Source organism: Triplophysa rosa, linkage group LG2 (assembly GCF_024868665.1).
Source record: "Triplophysa rosa linkage group LG2, Trosa_1v2, whole genome shotgun sequence".
NCBI classification, from domain to species: domain Eukaryota; kingdom Metazoa; phylum Chordata; class Actinopteri; order Cypriniformes; family Nemacheilidae; genus Triplophysa; species Triplophysa rosa.
In genome coordinates, this window is record NC_079891.1 from 12,520,380 (window position 1) to 12,544,232 (window position 23,853).

The following is a 23,853-nucleotide window of genomic DNA, read 5'->3' on the forward strand; positions in this document are numbered from 1 at the left end:
ACGTCTCGGAGACATCTGCTGTCAGACGTCATGTAGACATCTAGAAGATGTCTGTAAGATGTTTATGATTTAGAATGGATGTACAACAGCTCTTTCTAAGATGTTTAGCAGATGTTTTTAAGCAGCAGATCTCCAGATCTTTAGCAGACGTATTACAGACGTTCAGACGTCTCCGAGACGTATTGCAGATGAGCAAACTATGTATTTAAGATGTCTTGGAGATGTAAATGCAGACGTCAAATAGACGTAAACCAGATGGATTGTGCTATCTGGGATGTGAATACGCGCATCTGGCGCGTGCGCTGTGGCCGAGTTGTTGCAACTGCACCACGACTTAGTGATGGGTCGTTCTTGAACGATTCGTTCATTTTGAACGAATCTTTAATGTGACTCGGGAAGAACGAGTCGTCGTAGGGAGTGATTCGTTCAGCCGCGCATGCGCATTGCGCAACATTCTATGGGTCCTGTACTGGAATTCAAGAAGAACGAACGATTCAAACCCGAAGACTCGAGAGGTTGAACTAATCAATTCTCTTTCCGGCTCAGACTGCGTTGGTTTAGCTTACGACGCTGTCACGTGATGAACAAAGGAGTCAAACCCGAAGACTCGAGAGGTGAACTAATCAATTCTCTTTCCGGCTCAGACTGCATTGGTTTAGCTTACGACGCTGTCACGTGATGAACGAAGGAGTCAAACCCGAAGACTCGAGAGGTGAACTAATCAATTCTCTTTCCGGCTCAGACTGCATTGGTTTAGCTTACGACGCTGTCACGTGATGAACGAACGATTCAAACCCGAAGACTCGAGAGGTGAACTAATCAATTCTCTTTCCGGCCCTGACTGCATTGGTTTAGCTTACGACGCTGTCACGTGATGAACGAAGGAGTCAAACCCGAGGACTTGTCAGATAAGAGGTGTGGTGAGCTAATCATAGACTAAAGACCCAATGAATTAATCTTTTCTGTTTCTTATAGCATTATAGTTTTGTATTGTTTGTAATGTGATCAACGTTTGCATAATGAACGAAATGAACGATATGACTCGAAAAAAGATTCGTTCATTTTGCTGAACGAGACTCAAAGATCCGAGTCAGTAAAATGAGCCGAACTTCCCATCACTACACCACGTCACTTTGCCACCGGTGGTCCGCCACTGGCCCGCTGATCATAGGCTATGTTGGCTGGGGATGGGCAAATGGGACAGCGAAAGGCTCGCCACCGTCGCGCTTGTTTAGATTAATATACAACTAAAACCAAGTCCAGCTGTTCAGATGCAGAACCCTCTAAAAAACACCTCCCTCACACAGTATAGGCTACATTAATCAAATAATATTGCTTTTAAACCTGCTGAATACCACACTCTGCCCGGTCTGAAATGTCTGGTATTGATAAAAGTCCTCTGAACTTCATAGAACCTTATCACGTCTTGAGTCGCGTAATTGTTTTATACAAGGTGGTCAGGCATTGGATTTCATGCATACTGATAGTGATACCTGCTGGCCTGACGTTGGTACCGCATGCTAATGTTAGCTAGCCATCATTTTTTTTCTCAATTGTGTTGCTCTTGGAGGAAAAAAGTTTTGAAGACGAAAAAAAAGTTTTGAAGAGCAAAAAAAAGTTTTGAAGACGAAAAAAAGTTTTGAAGAGCGAAAAAGAAAAGTTTTGAAGAGCGAGAAAAAAAGTTTTGAAGAGCGAAAAAAAAGTTTTGAAGAGCGAAAAAAAAGCTTTGAAGAGCGAAAAAAAAAGTTTTGAAGAGCGAAAAAAAGTTTTGAAGAGCGAAAAAAGAACGAAAAAAAAAGTTTTGAAGAGGAAACAAAAGTTTCAAGGAGAGAGGAAAAAATCTGACAGACAGAGAGAGAAAGTCTTCGGACTTAGGCTCAGAAAAGGTCTAGGACCCTGTTCTCCCCCCAAATTTTTTTTTCGCCTTGCGGTTCAGAGCCACCGTACACTATATGTTCAGCCCAAGCTTTTGTTAGTAAACCTTTGATAACCTGGCAATGCATTCACAACGCTCGGGTGGGCACCGAGCCACATTAATTCTAGACTGGTCTAGCCAGATAAACTTCACCAAATCAAGTTCTCGTCTATCTCCTGTCTAGAAGTATTCTAATTCAGCCCATCATATTCATCAGTGACATGAACATATTCTATTTATCTAACCAACTGCAGCCATCTCATGTGCTAAGGTACAGTGATCCGTGTCCGGTAAGGTCAGGCAGGTTCGGGTTAGTGAATATGTTCTGATGTGGACGGTTTGGAGGGTACTGGAGGAAAGAAGTCGATGACACCTAGACACACTCACACCGTGACGGACACACAGAGAACCTCTGCACTCCCCCCCACTTTCCTGGTGCTGTCAGCCAGGGTCAGTCGGCTGTCAGTGTGGCTATGTTTGTGTGAAGTGCCGTGGCATCCCGTCTGCCTGTCAGTGTGTGATAGCATGCCTATAGAGGTGACCACAGGGTTGTGGGTGTGCCAACTTTACCCCTCATGCTTCTGGTAGTGCCTGCCATTGCCTATTCATTCTTTTGCATGAGTGTGGCAATCAGGACATCAGCAAGAGAGGTAAATTACACATCACTGCTGTCTATAAAACATATCAGATCGTTTTGTTTTACACATTGTGCTGTGAAAGCTCAGATGAGCATAATCAAAGAATGGGGCGCATGTTGGATGTCATTGCTTAATATATAGGAAAGTTTTTTTAAAGAATATAGCTTCTTTGTATCAGGTGTTATTTATTGATTAAAAACATTTTATATTTAATGGATAAAACTAAGCTTATAAAGTCTACAATCTTTAGTACAGTGGAATGTGGGATCTCATTGGTTTACAGGAAGGCCTCATTCAAATTAACAAATATATCTGTGTAAATACTGCATGTGTAATCATAACATTTTGAGTTATCACATCAAAAATAAAGCGATTACCAAAAATGAATGAAAAAAAATCAAATTAATCAAAATTTTGAAATTGATGCCATTTTATACAATGTAATTGTAATAATGGTTGAGCGATATCACTGAGGCTAATCCATGTAATCTGCAATAATCTGGTTTAATTGTAACACCAATTGGTTAAAGATTGCATGAATAAAACCACTTTGATTTTAATTTTAACGAATGCAGGATGTCATAAAGAAAAGAGACTTGCCAGCCAAATGTTGCCATTCCTTCTTCCTTCATTGCCTTGTCTTACAATTACCTGTTCTCGTGTAACTCAACAAACACCAAAAATTACATTGGAATAGAAAAGGTTCTCATTCGAAGTTAAACTCTTATACAAAACATCAGAAAGTTCCAAGACCATGTGGAAAGAAAGAAAGAAAGAAAGAAAGAAAGAAAGAAAGAAAGAAAAAGAAAGAAAGAAAGAAAGAAAGAAAGAAAGAAAGAAAGAAAGAAAGAAAGAAAGAAAGAAAGAAAGAAAGAAAGAAAGAAAGAAAGGAGTTTTTTATCCCAGCCCAGTTATCTTTAAAATATTTGAATTAATCAGCGACTAGTACATTAAAGCATAAAATACACATTTTCTTTTGCTTTCTGCCTCTCTCACACTCTCATTGTACACTTGAAACAAAAGGTAACTGAAGTCTGCAGTTAAAAGGGTTTGAAATTTGAAGAGGGGCTCATACAGCTTTTGTTGATTTAGGTTTTGCACCATGTATCAAAAGGTTCATAGGAAGAGGTTTAATCAGGTAGGAAACCGTGTACAGAAAGAGGTGGGACGGGGTATTGTGTCAGTGTGAAAGCACAGCCAAAAAGGGGCGTCTTTTCGTGTTTCTTTACTTTCACCTGCTGGGATCCGTTTGGTCTCTTTTAAAAAGAAAAAGGGTGAATGCAATGAATAAAGACACAGACAAGTAGCCTATAGGCCAATATCTTAATCAACGGCCACTTGTAATTACCACAGTGTACTAGCTTACAGCAGTTGTTGTCATATATATTGGAGAATACAGAATAAAAATATATATTTCTTTTTTTTTGCTATGTATGTAAACCACAAGTTGTTGTAAATAACAAGAAAATTAAGAAATATAATCAGATCTGTGCGGTTTACGCAGTTCACAGTTAAACAATGAAGTCATTGCGCCATCTTGAGGAGAAAGTGAGTATGATTCTGCAGTCTGCGCTTCCTTCCTGCATAAACATCAAATACAATTTCATGCATTACGAAATATATAGATTTATATGTTTATATTTCTATATAATCTTTCTTTCTTATTATATTTAATTTTGGGCTCCGAATATTTTTACTAAACCGACAGATTTTATGGGGGATGTGATTTAAATCTCACAGAAAACTGAGATTCTGAGATTGCTGCTTTGAATTTATGCAAATGGTTTTTAAATAATTTTGGACTTTATAACCACAAGAGGGCCTCTGCTTTTTAATAACGGTACAGTCTAAATAATGCAAAACACACACACAGAGAGAGAGAGTGAAATTCATAATTCATAGTGAAAGCAGTGCGTTTTGAAACACTATATGAATACTATTAGGGCTATCTTGAAAATAACATTTTCACATGAGGCTACATAGGCTATAACAAATTTATTGTACTATGTAACCATACATTTAAAAAAAAGTAATTTCAAAACATACCACAGACATCATTCACACAGATGCACACACAACAAATGTACGGCAGGGTCAGTGCCCCAGAACATTTTCAAGACAGGTCATACATTACTCAGCCAGGTTTGTACATGCATCTATTCCTTGAGAGCGCAGTGGCTATTTGGAGAGCGACGGACATGGCACACTGATAAAAGGGTCATTCTGCAGTCTTTGCGGGGGCTGTGTACTGTGAAGGATTGGATTTTCACATGAATGCTTGCACTCTCAGACTGGCCATCCTCTTCCTCATCCACACTGAGATAGCATTCGAATGGCAGATCTCAATTTCTGATTGCTGTCTGATTATCTATTCACCTCTAGCTATATTGACAGGGCACATTGGTTTGAGAAGTGCATCAGAATGAAAGTGGGCAGAATTTAGATTTGGTAAAACGTTCACTTCTATTATATTTCAATATTTACTCCCTATATTATGCTATTTACTAAGATTTTATAAAGATATTTTACTTATATTATTTTTTATAATTCATTATTAACATTTCTTTGATTAATATTGTTCATATTTATGAAACCCTAAACAAATATACAATTATGGCAACAAGCAGAACTGGCACAATTTTGATGCGTGAATTCATCAACTAACAAGTGCAGATGCTGAAATGGTATAATCATAAGATTTAGAAAGTTTTAACTTTAAGTAATTCTCGTTAATTGAGGTTGTGAACAAGAATGGGATATAATAAGAAATCTAAACAGAGACCAATGACAAGCATGGGCCATAATTGGTGTGCATATTAAGGGGTGGAACTGGTGGGGGAAGGGTGACCAATACCAACCTGAGACATTTCCTCTCCACACTTGAATTAGCAGTCATACATATTCCGCACTTTGGAGACAAAGCAGACTAATATGCTTCTACACATATGCATAAACACACTTGGTCATTGGAGTCAACATGATCTGGGTGGCAACAGTCAACACAGTGCGGGTGCTATGACGGCATCTATATCTAGGGCACTCCCCTTTGTCACAATAAGGAACACAAGCCAGTAGCATCCTGCTATCCTCTGAAATGTGTAACATCTTGTTTATTGTGTTTTCTTTTTGCTTCTCTCAAAAACATTTCAAAACCAAGACCAATGTCATGTAACTCCTCTGATATTTAGTTTGTGAGTCAAGCTGTAAATCTCACATCATATTTTTATATCCTAAGTTTTTTGTGTGTTAATACATCCCTTGATCATGGCACAGTGCCAGGCAGTCTGCAAGCAGAATAGAAATTTGATGAGGTCATGTGATTTAGTAGCTGTTTGCTACATGGAGAGAGCTGCACTTGTCCATATTGTAAAAGCTAATATCACAACAGCTCTTCGCCGGTGTCCATGGCAACGGGCGTCAGAAAATGAAAGGAGGAAATTAAATCATGCTGTCATGCAGGGGTGCATGCATTAATTTTGCATAAAGACTGGATGATATGTGAACGCCTGGGCTTGTCTTTGTTCCACCCTAGTGTCTAGTACACATTGAAATAAATGACAAAATCGAAATCGAAAACCTAAACTGGAAATACTGAATATCCATATGTTAACATCAGTTTTGGCATATTTGGCAATATTTTTAAAGTATCCTACTGTATACAAAAATATAGTACATTCTGTATCAAAGAGAAATAAGAGAAATAAGGTATTACACTACAGTAAGAAAGAAGTACCATTGCATTTACATAATTGAACAAATGAAGAGTTTGGTTCCAAAATGAGATAACTCAGTTTTCAAAAAACAAAACCATGTTTTTTATTGTCCATTTCAATTAATATCAATCAAACTGCAGTTGGTTTGTTTTGATTTAAGCCATAATAACTAAAAAAAAATACAGCTAACTAACACAATAAAACACAATAAAAACATGATAACCTAATAAAAACATGATTTTTGAATAGTCATATCATTTTGGAACCAAACTCTTAAATTCAACAGGGATTTAAGTTTAGGTTCTTTATGGAATCTGGAAAGGTTATGTTGATAAGTTTTTAGATGTTGAAAAGGGCGAACAGATCATCTAAGTGAATGTTCTGGTAACACGTACGAGCCATTGTATACAGTACTTGTAGTTTACAGTCAATCATTATGATGGGTAATGTTGACTGGCAATATGCAGGTAAATCTAAGATTTTTTCCGCTCTGTGTTCCCAAGCTTGCAGCAAAAGTGCATATTGCAATCTGCACTATTAAAGATGAAGGAGGTCTATGCCACAATAGTGATGCTAGTAAAAAGCATATCATTTTTATGCATAAAGCCTGCTTGACCCTGAATACCACTTTAAAAATGACTAAAGCATTATTGATTTACTTAGCAGGGAGCATAAGAATTTTCCACACTTTTTCTTGCATCTTCAGGTGTCGGTCCAAAGTGACAGAAACAACAATACAATGCATTTCCCCAATAAGAGCAGAGCGAATAAATTACAAGAAATATTGTTAACACTTTAAGGTTGTGTTAACATAGGAAGCATGAAATAACAATAGGCATGTAGTTCTTCAGCATTTCTTAATCTTTTTAATGTTAGTTTATGGCTAAACAATTGTTCACGTTATTATGCATTAACTAATCTTAAAAAATAACTCGATTTTAAAAATTTATGAGTAAATGCTGAAATTAATAAATGCTAGAAGTAGTTCATTGTTAGCCAATATTAGCTAATGCAATAACTAATGTTAACAAATACAACTACATTGTACAGAAATATTTTGTTTCCAAAGATGGGCAGTTTCTCATTTTTGTCAGACAGACAACAACAAACTTGGTTTTAACTGAAAAATATATATATATATTTACAAGACATATCACGATAACTAAAGTCGTCTGTTAGAATATATTTACATTTAAGAATAAGCACTGACAAAATACTCTTTTGCACATGTATTCAATACTACAGACAAAATCTGACATTGCACATTCCTTTGCCGGCCAAAGCCAAAATTTCTAAGCTTAACACTGATGCCAGAAATCAGCTGATAAATGACAAACATACTGTATCATGTAGATTCAGATAGATTTTGAATCTGTACGTATTAGACCACCAGATCTGATAATATAAAAATATAAATTCTGCATGGTCTTTACATGGTCTTTCTGCATGGCAATTTACAAAATATTTTCATGGAACATGATTGTTACTTAATATCCTAATGATTTTTGGCATAAAAGTAAAATCTATAATTTTGACCCATACAATGTATTTTGGGATTTTACTACAAATGTTCCCGTGCTACTTAAGACTGGTTTTGTGATACAGGGTCACAAATATTTTTATGCAATTCACACAATGAAAGCACTGGTACACTGATAACTGCAGCCACATATTAAAATACATAAGCATGAAAGAGAACCAAACACTGACCCAAATGTTAAGACTAAAACAAGTGTATTAAATAGGCAAGTTAGTGCAAATAGACAAGAAATACTTACCTTTTACACATCTTTTGAGTTTGTTTTTTGCAGCCTCTTATCGCTTCATGGTAGCACAGCACACAGGAATAATAACTGTAGTGCTATGGTGATATGCAAAGTAACGGATCATGCTGAATACAAGTTGATTTATTATTCATAAATTACTCATGTTTATGCAAATTAGGTTACAAATCGGTATTCAAATAGGCGGTTGGTAAATTATTCTGTCTGGCAGCTATATCCTTCAGTGGCTTTCCTTAGATTTTTAACAAGCTACTTTTTGCGTTTACTGGTATTCAATAAAAAACGTAAAATGTTAACATCAGTGTTTTTATTAATGGGTTAATTTAGTGGTAAAAAACAAAAACAAATGTTTTAATTTGTAAAATGAACATTAACTATATACCCTACTGAGGGACTTTAACATTTAATACACAATAGTAAAAAAAACATACAAACAACAACAATAAAGAGTTTTGGGTTTAAAACAATGGGCTACTGCACGGATCACAAGCGTTTTAAAGTGGGAATGTAATATGACAAACATTTGGCGCCTCCATGTGGACATTTAAAATTGCAAAATTCACACTGTACGAGCGAAAGTAATTTCTTTTTCATGTTTTTTTCCTTCATTTTTTTCAGTTGGTTGTGCATGTCACCAAATCCAACCTTATTATATTATTCACTGTTACAACTGAGCCCGCCATGTGTACAAAGCAATGAAATGAAAACTATGTAAATTCCACTAATCGAAATCATAACTTCAATGACAATATTGATATTACATTTGACAATTATGTTATTTTTATAACAGTGCAGCATTTTCTCATACATCTATCTATATGCATTTGTGTATACGGTTAGGATGTGCCCTGCTCCCCCCTATGAATTTGCTACAAAATAAACAGTCCAATTTTCAATGGCGTTCAGATGTTATTCCAGCCCACGAAAACTAGTCTTGAAAACTGCGCTGTGTTCTTAGGGACAGTGATCTTCTCAAAACATTATCAACCTCTTTTTCAAATTGATGAAGAAGGTTAAAGTCACAAAATCCTCTGTAGAGCAAACCCGTTGACAGTGTTTTCATAGCTTCCTTCATTTGCCACAGTGATGGTACGACGACAGTATGTGAAGTCCCATCGAGCTCAGCGGTGACCACACTCGGTTCCAGTTTAGGAATGTCAAGCTCCGTGCGTTCATCCTCCACACTCGTGTCATCGTACTGTCTGAGTGCATCCATGTAATCAGATTCACTGTCGTTTTCAGATCGCTCGGCTACTTCGTAAAATTGTACATTTCCGTATTCGGTTCGTTTACTTGAGTCTATTTTCTTAATCGATTTACTGTTGGATTGGTTGGTTTTTGGTACCCGTGTGCACCCTGGCTTTTCTGATGGATTGTTTTGACCGTCGTCTTCTTGCCAGTCGAGTTTGAACCGCTTTCGTATGATTCTCTCACGGTTTATGAAACGTCTAAACCACGCTTTGTCTGCACGGAAGTCCGGGAAATCCATCGTTCTAGCCAACTCATGTGCTTTTGATCGAATCATCAATTCGGGAGGAATAATACCCTTTTCGCGCGAGCTATCCATCCACCCCCAAAGCGCGGCTTCGACCAGTTCAGTCTTTTTAGGTGCAGATACAGTCGTTGCTTTTGTTAATTTCCTGTGACGGAGCCACACGCAAAGCAGAGACGGTGAAATATTCAACAGACGCGCCGCAGCCCTTTGAGACATTGGTGGAAATTGATCATATCTCTGTAGGAGAAGCTCCCTTTCTTTAAATGTTGTTCGGAGACGTTTACCCGTAGCCATGTTGATGGAGACGCGAATGACGTCATCAAAGAAGTTGCGTAAATAGCAAGCGACGCGGTCTGGCGGAAACACGCATGTGTGCTGTTGCTACAAAGATCATCATCTGATTCTTTAAAAATCTGGTCAAGTTTGTTCGGCTGGTAACGTTTTTGGATTAAAACATAGACAGAATCATCAACGTGTGCCCGACAGGGGTGAGATTTCAATATGTAACTTTTTAAATATAAAGTCGACGAGAAAGTATTGATTTTGTGGTAACACTTTACAAAAAGGTTGCATCTGTTAACAAGTAACATTAGTTAAGTTAGCTAACATAAACTTGCAATGAACAATAGTTATACATTACTAGTACCTTTTAAATCAAACATAACTAATTGTATTGACATTAACTAAAATGAACAAGGATTAATACATGCTAAAATCTATATTGCTTATTTTTAGCTAATGTTAGTTAACGCATCCTTATTTTTAAATGTTACCGATTGTCCTTCAAATGCTTGTGACTCGATGTTGGCATACTTGTTTTTACTGGCCCGATTCTAACTTAAATTCCTCTTACCTGGAAGGACAGCATTATGAATCATCACACTGTGTATAATCATAAATGTATTGTTTTATCTACAGCCTTTGAGTCAACCATGTATCACAACAGCTCTCAGAAGAAATTCTGGACTTTTGACAAAGAGGAAACTTTAGATAAATTAAGGTTAGAAGCGAATCAGAAGTTCTGCACTAAAGCCTCCTCCAGTGGTAAAGTAAGTGATTATCAGCTCTGTGTAATATTTCTACAAACTTTGTGCTTATTTCTACTGTACAAATCATGAGCTCACATGAACATCTGATTTAAAAGTGTTTGTGTTCACCCAAAAATGAAAATTCTATCATCATTTACTCACCCTTTTGTCATTTGAAACCTATATGGCTTTCTTTCTACTGCAGAACTCAAAAGAAGCTAATTTGAAGCATTTACTTCTATTGTATGGACACAAAACAAGTGCAAGTCTGGTGTTCAGTTACCAACATATTTCAAATATATATTATTTTTTCTGTAGAAGAAACTCATACAGGTTTGAAAAGACAAGAGGCTGAGTAAACAATGACAGAATTTTCATTTTTGGGTGAACTATCCCTTTAAGATCTGTGCACATTCTAAGCTACAAACAGTTTTTTTAACAGTCCTGGTGTAAATCATGATGGATTACTGACATAACAGTGAACTTTATTATAATAAATGTATAATTGCGAGTATTGAAAGAGACCCAACTATTAGTAAAATCACTTTAAAGGGCTCAGCATACTACATTCGAAATCGAAAAACTACCATCTGTGACCTGATTTCGAACAAAATCTGGTCCAAATGACAATTCGTTTCACTAGTTCGCAGCAGCAAACCAAACAGAACTCTCCGGGAAAGTTTGTGTTGGCCGGTAAACACCCTCGAGCCACCATTGGTCCATGGTCATTACGTAATAGGTGGGTGTGTTGTTTGTGTGGCCACGTGCGCAGAGGCTATTTGGATACGTCATGTAAACCCTGCCTCCAGAAACAAAGGGGTGTTGGATTGTTCGAAAACACTATACTGTCTCTCAACGTTTTCGAGCTTCGTTTTACCCCCAAACGCAGAACGAAAGCGCAATTCGCCTGGACTATGCTGAGCCCTTTAGTCCTCACAATTTCTGTCTTGTTTTTCAGGCCGGAATCAATGAATCTATGCTTCTCGACCAATGGGAAGAGAAAGTGCTTTTGAGACACTATGAGAAGAGACTGCTGGACTTTTGCAACATGTTCAAGCCTGCAATGCCAAAATCTGTTGGGGTAAATAATATTGTATTTATTTGTTAAAGATGGGATGAACTAGTGAACTGTAGTAGCTTTTTCTATTGTTGGTATTTTAAAAGTCTGTATATTTCTCTCAGGGCACAGCATTTATGTACTTTCGAAGATTCTATTTGAACAACTCTTTAATGGAGTATCACCCTCGGATAATAATGTAAGTGTTTCAGGAGTATGGGATCAGTGAGTCCTAAGAAAATGAATCATTAAAATTTTTTTGGAAACACTAACTTGCTATTTAACTTTGCAGGTTGACATGTGCGTATCTCTCTTGTAAAGTGGATGAGTTTAATGTTTCCTGCACTCAGTTTGTGGGAAACCTTCAGGAGAGCCCAGCAACACAGGAGAGGGCTTTAGAACAGATTCTGGAGTATGAGCTACTCCTTATTCAGCAGCTTAATTTTCATCTGGTTGTTCACAATCCTTATCGTCCCTTAGAGGGCTTTCTGATTGACCTGAAGGTGAGCATAAGGCAGTTTAGGCATTCTATACTGTAGTGCTGTTCAGTATTGTGTATTTTTTTCAGTTAAATTCCAATATGACTGGGTGAAACTTGTGCATTGAAAGTTGTACAGACGAGTTTCGGTTTTGGTTTATTTGTACTGAACTGATGCCACTGGTTAAGACAATATTACTGATCATATAGACTGGAATTCCATTTGATGTCTCTAGTGGTGCAAAAATGACACGCTAGATTATTAAAGTAGATTTTCTACTTGTATGATTGTACTGCATCAGTAAGATCATTTTTATTATCAGACCAGATACCCCTTATTGGAGAACCCAGAGGTGCTAAGAAAGAGTGCTGAGGACTTTCTCAACAGAGCAGCAACGACGGATGCTGGGCTCCTATTTTCTCCATCTCTGATCGCCCTCACTGCTGTTCTGAACGGCGCTGCACATGCTGGACTCGAGATGGAGGCGTAGGTTGATCCTTCAGAATTCAGCTATTCTAACAGTTTAGAATTAGATGAAAGATTTAAGACTTTTTTTTCATATTTTCAGATATTTGACTGAATGCATGGGACTTAATGGGGACAAAGAGACCCTCTCAAAGATGTATGATTCCATGAGGCGTAAGTACTTTTATACAGTCGACACTTGTGCACTAATTGTATTCTTGATAGCATTTGTTGCAAAAAAATCAACTTGTCCATCTGTTTTTCAAAGAGAGAAATGTCTTGGATTTATGCACGTAAAGAAATAGAACACACAAATATGAACATTTTCTCATAAATTTTAAGATGTTTTTTTTTGAGAGAGAATTATTAAGTTCAAAAGCTACCCTATAACTGTAAAGCCAGTTTGATTTGACTTAAACAAGTCAGTTGAATTTAAATTATATTAATCTGATTTGAATGAAGTTGAAATGGGTTAAACTAGATGTAAATTATACAAAATGCAACTAGATTATTTGAGTTTAATATCATATAGATTCAAAATACTTAGTTTTGAGTTCTGAGGTTTCAAGTTTGTCATATTTTACTTCAAAATAAAAGTAAACAGTGGCAGAGTCCACAATGTCTGTGAATCGCATTGTCTTAAAATTCCAAATAACTGTATGACATGTGCTGATTGCCTGTGATGGCATTGCATTGCACTACATTTACAGCGAGAACAGGCAGGCCACCCTTGGTTAGGACACATCACTATTATTTGAAACTATTGTTGTACCTCTGGGATGTAATATTATCACTCTCTAATTATAGGAATCACAAGTCTTGTTAAAGCATATGAGCTTCCCAAAATTGAAGAGGTCAATGTCGGCAAACAGAAGCTGGAGAGCATACATGCAGAATTTGCTACAAACTTGTGAGTATGAGTGTAATTTTTGCATGTAATTTACTAGGCCCAGTTTCACAGACAAGGTTTAGCTTAATCTAGGACTATGCCTTCATTCAATTTGGATTTTTAAGTTGCTTTTATAAAAGTGCCTCAGAAAAAAACATTGGTGTGCATATTGAGACAAAACAATGGCACTGACATAGGCCTATATATTTACATTATTTTCAATTAAGACAGCGCAAGCATTTATTTTGGTCTGTGAAACTGGGCATAAATGTTTCAGTCTCTGCGAGTCTTCGGTTGAAATGGTTGAAATTTTATGTTGTCATCCATTCAGTCATCAATCTATTTGGAACCAGTTACAATCTTGAAGACAATTATTTTACAGTCAGTAAAATATTTTTTTACAGTTACTAAAATACATCTTACAAAAGATTTAATGTACATACTTAAAGCTGCAATCCAAAACTTTTTAAAAAAAGGAAATAAAAAACAGATATTGAGCAAGGTCTCTGTTTTAAACACAAACTTATTGGTAACCTTACAGAGATGGTAGATAGAGGGACAAAAGTTACAGATGGCAGCATTAACAGCACTATGATTATCACAGTCCGATCATAAACCCACTGACAATTTTCTTCAGTTAGCCTTATTAATGCACATCTTGATGAAAAACTACAATACCATGGGCTCAGATTTTCTGTACATTTCATAATTTCCTGTTGTTACTTTTGTCTCTACTTTTTCATACTATTATTTACTGGAAAGCTGCTTCGCAACAATATAGAATTGTAAGGTGCTATCCACAAGTTTCCTACGCCCCATGACGCTTTTTTTTACCAGCGAAAGATGGTAAACTTCAGTTCAGTGTTAACAAACGCATTTCTGCCGTATGTCAAGTCATTCGTTTATAGCAGAATGTGAACTCACAAACTGACAGCACTTATAAACTACATCAGCATTCTGTCTACTACTTCATAGAGGAATGGGATGATGATTTTAATACTCGACGGCGGATATTTAGCAACTTTATTGATTCAGTTGTTGTGACAGTAAACAAATGAGCAATTAGAAAATTGCGGAGGGTTTTCAAAATCTTTACATGATGTCGATTGTGTGCTATTTAAAAATGTGGTAAATAATATTATTTTTGTATTTAAAAGCGAACTGCAAGCATTACACGGACCGTGTGCACATAAAGCTGCTGTATCGTCAGCTGGCCATTAATATGATAAACATTATACTAAAGATCAAGTGCAAAAGCTGCTACATTTTTCATTTATAAATATTCGCTCTACATTTTGTTTATTAGATGATGAGTGAAAAGATATACCTACTTTACATCAAGCATATCAGATGAGAAATGTAGTCCACATGATGTGATGTATTCCAACAGATTTTTGACAACACGTCGGTAAAATACAGTAAAGAATCCTTGTGTATCCCGTTTACTGTTTCGCGTTTTTACTCTGAACTTTTTAAACTATGAGCACATTCATTCTAAGTGATGTTTAATGTTCGTCCTCACGGGAGCAGTCCGTGTTAACTTTAGATCTGTGTGTGAAGCGCTCTTTTTTTTTTTACGACGTGAAATAAGCTTCGCCTGGTTGTAAGTGCAGCCACGAACAGCAGGTGTTGCTCATCATTTTCAAAATCATTTTTTAATAGATTTCCACATGAAACCAACAATATTACAATTTAAAATATGAATCATGGTCTCATTTTCAGTCATCAGAATAACTTATTCAAGGTGCAATACACTACTTCCACCGCTTCAACAGAAATAAAAGCTTTAAAATGATAATACACATAGGCTCGGTTTCACAGACAAGGCTAGGGCTAGTCCTAAACTAAAATGAATGTGAGACCTGTCTTAACTGAATATAACTTGCCCAGAAATATCTTAATATATTAGGGCCGTTGTTTTGTCTCAACATGCACACCAGTAATGTATTCTTCTAAGGCATTTTTATAAAAGTGACATAAATATCTTAATTCAACTAAGGCATAGTCCTGGTTTAAAATAAGCTGTGTCTGTGAAACCGGGCCTTAATGTTTTAGAGAAAGGAACATGTCAGTTCAAAAACCACACACAACCTAAGCCTACTAAAAGTTTTATTTAGCTAGGTTAGTCAATTGGTGTATTGTATCTAAGATGCATAAGTCGTGGTTTTTAAGTATAAAATAGAAAAATAAAAATGCATGAGCTACTTGAAATCCGAAAATGTTGCATTCTGCTTCACAGATCTGCTGGGTCATAAAATGCAGTTAAATTAACTAGATTTTTCCCCAACTGTGGTTGACAGTACCAAACAATTGGTGCTAATGAATGTGCATTTGCTTCCACAACAAGAAACGTACCGTGCTAATACCGATACCTAATTCCCATACTATGGTTTTCCATCACTTTACAATGTCAACCCTCAATACTTTTATAAGGATGAGCAAGTGTAGGATAATTTAACTACAGGTAAAATTGACAAACAAAAGACATGGCAGAATCACCCAATAAATTGGTAACATCACTTGGCATTGAGGTTTTATAAAATAAAGATTCAAGAAATAACAATCCATATCCTGTCAAGAAAGTGTCAAATAGAATCATCAAGTAGATATGCTAAACATGATCAAGACATACATTTAACATACTTTGATAGTCAGTGGATCTTGGTGTTTCTCATTTTCAAACACAAAACAACCAGAAAGCCCATACTATATTAAGCCCATTCTGAAGAAAGTTGAGCTCAAATTTGTTGTTGTAGGTTAGGTGGAGGATCAGTGGGGAAGATAAGTTGATACATGCACCAAGCAAGGTACCACAGCCTTGTAATCTGTTCTCCAAATAGATCTCACTGATCTTCTCATGTATCGCACACAAACACTGGTTTGGAGATAAAATGTAGGATTGCAGCATCTTGTCAAGCCCAGCTCTGAAGGTAAGATCAGAATAAGCAGGATCTAAGCCTACGTGCACCTGAAACTGCTGTTGAAAACAGGAACAGGTTGTGAGGTAAAACTGAGTGTAGACATTTTTAAGGCTTGCACCGTAAGTGCGTCTCGCTTCCCTGATGGTCAAGAACAGTGTAGTGCGAAAGTTCTCCTCTAGTGCTCATGGCTCCTAGGTTTGTTGGTCCGACCATCATCATTGTCTGTGGTATAGTTTGTAGCCGGACAGATCCAAGTTGATTCTGTAGTCTCCATGAGGTGGTTCAGACCTCTTAAGGTGGAAACTTGTGAGCATTTCTGATTTATGCTTGAACATTTGGTTAAATTATATATTCTCTTGGAGTTTCACGATTATCAGCGTGGGAAGATCCAGGAGATAATCAATGTCTCTAACCATCCATTTGATGGTTCATTTGTGAGCTACTTCAGTCAGGTTGATATTTTTGGGATCAGTGGCAGTGCGTCACCCTAACTAGTCAAATAATCCATCTGGCAGAACAAGCCTAGCTGTCAATGCTATCAGTCTGTTTTCAGAGGACATGGATAGTAGTGGCTACAGCCATAAAGGTACATTCAGTTCTGCAAAATAAAGAACAATGGAGATATAGTGACCTTGTGGGATGGTTTCAATTTTGAGGCATTCGTACTGACTTGTTAAATACCTACCAGTTCTTGTCTGTTGATGGATTTATAATTCAACAACAAATGTACATGGACAGTAACTACATGTATGACTTCTAACTACGCAGCTATAAGCTACAGTAATGCACATGCTTGGATATGTGTGGTGGTGTTGGGTCACTAAATGAATGTAGTCCTCAGATGAGAATAGTTTATGGCGCTCTGATGTCAAGAATTCTTCATGAATGCTTTCCCTCTGACCATGCCTTCCAGGAAAAGAAAACATGGATATGAAGATGATGACCACGTTGTGAAAAGGCAGATGGTTACTGAGGAAGTAAGTTTAGATTTTTTCCCTCAGAAATGCTCAATCATCTCTTAGCCATTGGAATCTCATTTTATATTTTGCAGGAATGGACTGATGAGGATTTGGATGAATTGTGACAATAAGCCTTTTCAGTATGTTTTTAAAGCGGCAAGAACTATGAATTGTGGTTTTTGGAAACCTGTGCATTATTTCATCAGTGTGGGTTCAGGATGTAGTTTTTTTGTTGTTGGTATTCTGGATTGTAAATATTTCATTAAAATAAGTTGTACTGCCCTGTGAGACTTTCGCCCTTATAACAATAAAACATTTTTTACTATTCCATTTGTTTAATTGTATGTCCTGCACTAAATATAACGATGGCTTGTGGTTTAATGGTCATTTAGCATCTATGAACCTCAATACAGGCATGGAGCAACCAATGAGCAATCTTCTGGTACCCCACAATCCTTGCCTTTGTCTTATTAGTTGCTTTGACAATATTATGCCATATAAACTGTCCTTTATTCAAGAATTGAAATCTTCACAAAACCCTACAATACAGTTAGAGGCAGCACAACAGCTGTCGCTTTATATTCAAAAGCAGACAGAAGCTGAGACAGAAGCCAGTCCATACTTTTATAAAACTTGTTTAATAAGTACATGCATTCCTGATACAGTCTGGACTAATATAAATTTACTGCTGTAAACATTTTTACGTTTAACTTTTCTCCTGAGAACATGTCTGGCTTTGAATTTATCTCAGGGAAAACTACCAATCAAATACATTGTACAATAAGGGGAAAAATCAGGTTACCTCAAATTATAAACTCATGATTCCAGCAAGAGAATTTATTGTTCTGATATAAAATAATCATACTCTCTGAGGATGATAAAATGAAAAAAACAAAAAACAAATCCAGTCTACAGCACAATTCAAACTCAATGAAACAAGGGAAGAAATACTAGTCTGAGCACGTTTTTGCATATTCATAGCCATGTAAATTAGTAACAAATTACAGTATAAAAAGCATTATAGCTCATAATCCAGTTATAGAGAAGAATTGCTGCAGCTGTGTCAGTTCAGTTTCAGATCAAACGGACAAAGAGATACACTTTGGCAACCTGTATTTAAAAACACCGTTCTGTGAATTTTGTGGGTCATTCATTAGACCCATTTGTTAGACGGATATGTTCCCAACATACTGAGAACATTCAAACCGAACAATTTGGGTGCAGGATTATACAAGTCATTGGTTTCACACTTCAAAGTCCAGCCGTGTAGTTTGCATAGTTCTCGTGGCACAGGCAATGAGACAGAGGAAAAGTGGGGATGGGAGATATGGGGAGGGCAGGAGCTGACATGGTGATGAGGGTGGAGCATGCTGGGGTCCCACTGGCTACTTATGGAGACTGAGATAAACTATCAGACAGAGACGGAGGTGGAACTACCTGTTGCTGTTGGACATGGCGTAGTGCACCTGTTTCTGCTGGAGGAGCTCAGTAATGGCCAGCAGCTTTTTTAGTACATGCTGCAGAAAGAGGCAGAGAAAAATAATTAATGCTTGAACCACCAATATGTTGTTTGTATACTGTAGGTGACATTTCAGATGGATTTTTTTAACTTTCAGACAACTTATGTAAGTGAATAGTCACATCCATAACGCTCCATATTCCTCATAAGTGGGCATGTGAAAAATAAGAAAAAAAAACTTCTCAATTTGTTGGGTATTGCTTCTGGTTTGTACATTTTAATTGACAGAAATCCTATGTATGTAATGAATGTTGTCTTGCAAAAACATGCGTCCTTTTTTTGTCACATCCATAACAAATAATTTTTATTGTCTTTTCAAATAGACTAGTGATATATAGAATCATTGGTTTATATTTTACTCATGAATACATTCTCTGAGAAATTATTTCACGTTTTTACTAAAAATGTCACATCCATAATGCAGGATAGCTTACAGAGCCCTTTTAGGGACATGGGGTGGAAAAAGTATGAAATATTTTTTAAAACATTTGCGATATCTCGCAAAACTTTTCCGTTCTCTCGCACACATATTTGCGTTATCTCGCAAAACATTCAAACATCCTTCAGAGTAGATTCCCGTACCAATAACTCGTGAGCTAAACGTTGTTATAACACAAATAACACAATTCCTTAGACAATGATCTACAACCTAGTCTTCCTCAAAACCAGAATATAAATTGATCTCTATATGAGCAGGCGACATGGACAAGTCCAAAGAAACCGTCTGCAAAGTGACTGTAAATCCGAAAAGCACTGAAGTTGATGACTATTTTTCGTAGCCTAATGATCTTCGGGTTTTGCACTTTACAGACGATCCCTTCGGTCTTGTCTCAGCCGGCTCCCGCCTGAGATACAAGGCTCAATTTGTGGAAAATTAAGTTAAAATTCATTGTTTATGTTACATAGAATCAGGTGTCATTTGTGTTATAAGAACGATTAGCTCACGAGTTATTGGTCTGGGAATCTGCGACTACAGACCAATGTTTATGTATGGAGCTAGTCTTAAATTCTGCCAGCTGGACATTAAACATGAAGCGTTTGTCAGAACTCACAAAATGTTTTGCGAGAGAACGCAAAAGCTTTAAAAAATATTTTTCTCTTCCCTCTCATTTTTTTCCACCACCATGTCCCTAAAAGGGCTCTGTAATAGCCCATATATATTTCAGGAGTTTAACAGGCATGTTTTCCATAAACTTATGAAAAGTGACTGAAAAAATAGAAACAAAAATAATGCATATATGCAATAATTGTATATTAAGCTGGTAGATGCTGGAACAAGCAATGTTAAGGTCATATGTTTAATCATAGGAAAACAAACTGATAAAAGGTACGTAGAAAAATAATTTTGCTGTCAAATGTTTTTGGAGTTACTGTTAAACTGTATAATGGACTCTTTAAGGCAGCAGAGATGTATCCTATGGCCTCTTTACACAGCAAAGGCGGCACAGAAACCGCTTTACACAGGAATTAAAATAATGCTGAACATAACCACAAAAGCACAGTTCTAACAATATGCAAATAAAATAATGTCTTAACATTTAAACTTTAAATTAAACGATATAAACTCCCCCCAAAATACTGACACTAATATTAACAATGCATACTTTGGATAAAAGCAATATTAGGCTATAAATGCAACATTTTAAATGAACTTTCTAGCTAACAAACACTCCATAGAAATTTGTTATTAGTGGTGTAGAGACTTTAGCATAAGCCAAATGGTTGGAATCATTAAAAGAAGATCCATAAACCCCCTCCTCCACTCTCTTTTGGTCTTTTGATATTGATATCAAGAAACCAGGACGGAGTCAGACCTAAATCCAGGGGGCCAGGATTTAGGTTGGTGCTCTCACCGAAAGTGTTGATAACACCTTTTGTTTCTCTGTGGGAAATTTACGACTCCTAAGCTTCAAAGCAGAGGTGAGAAGTCTCTCTCTTTTGTCTCTGGAACTTAACATCTGAGGCTACCCAGAGAAACTTCTCTGACAAATAGGAACTTGTGTGATTAAACTGTCCTTTTCTATAAATATATCTAAATATCTAGGTTATATGTTGTCGCTCTTGCCATTTTAAATAATCTGCAATTGTTAAATAGGCAAGTTTAATTCAGGCTTTGTATTCGTACCTCCGAATGAATCATGACTTGATGCAATTCAAACCTTAGCATATTTGATGTCTTTACAATTCCTCCTTGTTTATATATATTGTGTGACCATAGAACATTTTCTTTTCATTAACGTTATAATTTGGGGTGGTATTTTGTAAAGTTGCTAGGAGGTCATTAAGATGCAAATTAGCTGTTGAGTGGACAAAGAACCTCTTCCCTGCTCAACAAACTCAGGTGGGCATGCCCTCTCATGAAGCTAAATATCGAGCCTGCTCTGAAAACGAAGCTTGGCCTTTTTGCTCTATACCTGCCTTCATCAGAAACTGGTTCGTGGCGTCTCTTCAGAGACTGACTTTTCCCCCCACTGGGGTGAAAGAAGGAACAATGGACTTCTGCTGCCATGCACACCTTGATGAGGCACGCGGCTGGTCACGAGGCCTGGAACTTTCCAGCTGGACTGCATTCTGAAACCTTTTGAACAATTCCATTTCTACACGCGCGTACGGATATTGGTCCAGCACAGAGCCCGCAAGTATCCGATTCTATATATAGAATAGCTGCGTTAAGTTTGTACCTCTTTGTTAAAGATGATTTTTATTGGTGTTCAGAAATCGCTGCCATGCTCTCCCTCTCTCTTCTCACTCTTTCTCTCTCCGCGCTCCCTAGCGCGTTTGTGTTTTATGTATTGTTTGTGTTTATGCGATCGTCATTATTTTTACCATTTAGAGTATAGTTTAATAAACAACCATATATATTCACCTGTGAGGGGTTTTCTGTGTTCGGTTCATATACTTGGTCACTTAAACTGTTTTGATTTACGCTACTTTTGCTCTAAATCCTGTTTGGTAGTCACGTTACTTATGGCCATGAGATAATGTAAAGTATATAATATCAGTGATGCATTCGCTTGTATGCATACAAGCTTTACATTACTAATCAGAGACTGTAAAATATGTATATTTAATAACGATTATTATACGTATTTTCCTTTGAGCTAAACTAATTCCTTGACTGAAATTGATGTTTTAAATGACTCATTTCATGGATGTGATTGTGACGAGGGAGGTGTGACGAGAGCCGTGGGAGGAAGCGAGGCCGGGACGTGATTGATAATGAGTGTCAGCTGGGCGTCATTCCGGCCTCGTATCTCTCACGGAGGAGAGCGGAAGCATAAAAGGACGAACGGCAGGAGAATACGGCGAGAGAGGACCGGGCCCGGACATTAGTTAAGTTTTGTTTAAGTTCGTTTATGTTCGTGTTGCCGGCAGTCGTCCGCGAGGGGCTGCCGGCTTGTTACTTTTGTGTTTATGTTTGTGTGGCCGGCAGTCGTCCGTGAGGGGCTGCCGGCCTGTTTTATTGCTTATTTATTTTGAATGAAAATGTTTGATTGTTCGCTGGTTCCCGCCTCCTTCCTTCTGTTTTATTGAGCTTTGATACAGTGATCTTGAAAGATCTGGTGGAGAACCATATTTGGTGAGCTTAGCTCATCGTTATTTTAACATGCAGCTAAAACTGCTACAGCGGGAACCTCACCGCATATTGAAAGACGGCAAAAGTTGTTTTAAAGAGCCTGAAAGTCACTGTCGACCAGGTAAATTAACAGTTCCGGTGTTACTGCAAATGTAACCAGAACATTGTCGTGTATGAAATATTGTCCTCAATGAGATGCGTTTGGAAATATAACGACAAAATCCTGCATTTCAATCCTAGCCCCATGAGACCCAAATAATTTACGCTCCTAGGGCCGGGCATCTGTGCACAAGCCCTACTGTCCCCACTCCTACTGTCCTCACTTTACGATCTGGACCGAAGTACACTTTATTTCACACATTATTATGATGCGACTGTTTTGAGGTAAGAGAAACACACACTCTCTCATCACAATAGAGTAATGTTAAGTTTGTGATTTATTATGTGTTCGACTTCGCGTGCGTGTTGCGCAGACCCATCCGCTTAAGAAACAGGACAGGCTATTCAAATAACTCCTGCGGTACTGCGCAGCACTGCATAATGTCCGACAAACCTAATATTTGAAGCAGTTTGAGACACAGTAACACAGGTCTGCATGTGATCGTGTCACGCGTATCGGAAGGTTTTTTCCTTACGAAGGAGAGGAGCTAAAGGAAGAATTTAAACAATTCATGTCCAAATAAAAAAATCTGCTGAGTCACAAACAATCATACGCCAAACATTTTTCTAAATTAACTTTAAAAAGAAACGAAACGAAATAAATTTAATTTGCCATTAAAAAGTAATTAAACTATTTTAATGGCTGAAAACAGTCTCAAAATTTACATCATGCTTTCATTTACATTTATGCATTTAGCAGATGCTTTTATCCAAAGCGACTTAAATTGCATCATACTATACATTTTGATTCTGAGTATGTGCAATCCCTGGGATCAAACCCATGACTCTGACATTGTTAGCGCCATACTCACTGAGCTACAGGAATCATGCATTCAAAATGTGCCACAGCTTGCCTAAGTAAACAGCCACAGCACAAACAAAAATACTCCAAACATTTTCCTCAATAAATCATTTTATGAAGAAATGAAACGAAAAATGTATGTTTGAATTATTTAAAAAATCTGCGTTGTTATTATTATCCTAAAACAAATGTCGCTGTGTGTTTTTGGCTTCATCTTCACTCTCTTGCTTTCTGCTGAAATGGGAGTGAATGACGTAGTTTAGAGCGGCTTTAATGCGGCATTGCGTCTTTACACAGAAATTTTATCCACCACAGAGACGCCTTATCTTGCCTGTGTAAAGACGCCTCTATAGACGTTTCATTGGATGCACAATCTGGCCCCAAGTTAACTTCAGGCCTGCGTTTGGTTATAATTTAACAATTTATTTTATATTTAATATACAGGTGCTGGTC

The 23,853-nt window shown here is 37.2% G+C and overlaps 3 protein-coding genes across 5 annotated transcripts in view; 1 reads left to right on the forward strand and 2 right to left on the reverse strand.

Moving 5' to 3' along the window:
- Nucleotides 1–8,340: 8,340 nt before the first annotated feature.
- On the reverse strand, nucleotides 8,341–9,857 carry LOC130564337 (uncharacterized). Its single transcript, XM_057350311.1, has one exon. It carries the CDS (start codon nucleotides 9,837–9,839, stop codon nucleotides 8,979–8,981), a length of 861 nt encoding a protein of 286 aa, XP_057206294.1. The 5' UTR covers nucleotides 9,840–9,857; the 3' UTR covers nucleotides 8,341–8,978.
- A 60-nt stretch (nucleotides 9,858–9,917) lies between these two features.
- Nucleotides 9,918–17,668, forward strand: ccnh (cyclin H). The gene is made up of 10 exons (XM_057350285.1): nucleotides 9,918–10,033; nucleotides 10,464–10,594; nucleotides 11,532–11,654; nucleotides 11,756–11,829; nucleotides 11,923–12,133; nucleotides 12,432–12,595; nucleotides 12,678–12,748; nucleotides 13,382–13,484; nucleotides 17,298–17,361; nucleotides 17,436–17,668. The coding sequence occupies exons 2-10, from the start codon at nucleotides 10,478–10,480 to the stop codon at nucleotides 17,466–17,468; spliced, it is 960 nt and encodes a 319-aa protein (XP_057206268.1). The 5' UTR covers nucleotides 9,918–10,033; nucleotides 10,464–10,477; the 3' UTR covers nucleotides 17,469–17,668.
- The window catches only part of rasa1a (RAS p21 protein activator (GTPase activating protein) 1a), a 62,633-nt gene continuing 52,281 nt past the window's right edge, over nucleotides 13,502–23,853 (reverse strand). For 2 of the 3 annotated variants that reach the window (XM_057350220.1, XM_057350202.1), the window contains 2 exons: nucleotides 18,781–18,860; nucleotides 13,502–16,982 (listed from right to left, as the gene is read on the reverse strand). In XM_057350220.1, coding sequence (XP_057206203.1) covers nucleotides 16,934–16,982; nucleotides 18,781–18,860 — 129 coding nt within the window. In that variant the 3' untranslated portion in view covers nucleotides 13,502–16,933. Of the gene's footprint in view, nucleotides 16,983–18,165; nucleotides 18,861–23,853 lie in introns of those variants that run through there. The other variant, XM_057350209.1, reaches the window with a different exon arrangement.

Coding starts and splice junctions, on each gene's coding strand:
- LOC130564337 (XM_057350311.1), bottom strand. CDS start 9,839: ATGGCTACGGGTAAACGTCTCCGAACAACATTTAAAGAAAGGGAGCTT.
- ccnh (XM_057350285.1), top strand. CDS start 10,478: ATGTATCACAACAGCTCTCAGAAGAAATTCTGGACTTTTGACAAAGAG. Junction 11,830..11,922: donor TATCACCCTCGGATAATAAT/GTAAGTGTTTCA, acceptor TTAACTTTGCAG/GTTGACATGTGCGTATCTCT. Junction 12,134..12,431: donor GCTTTCTGATTGACCTGAAG/GTGAGCATAAGG, acceptor TTTTATTATCAG/ACCAGATACCCCTTATTGGA.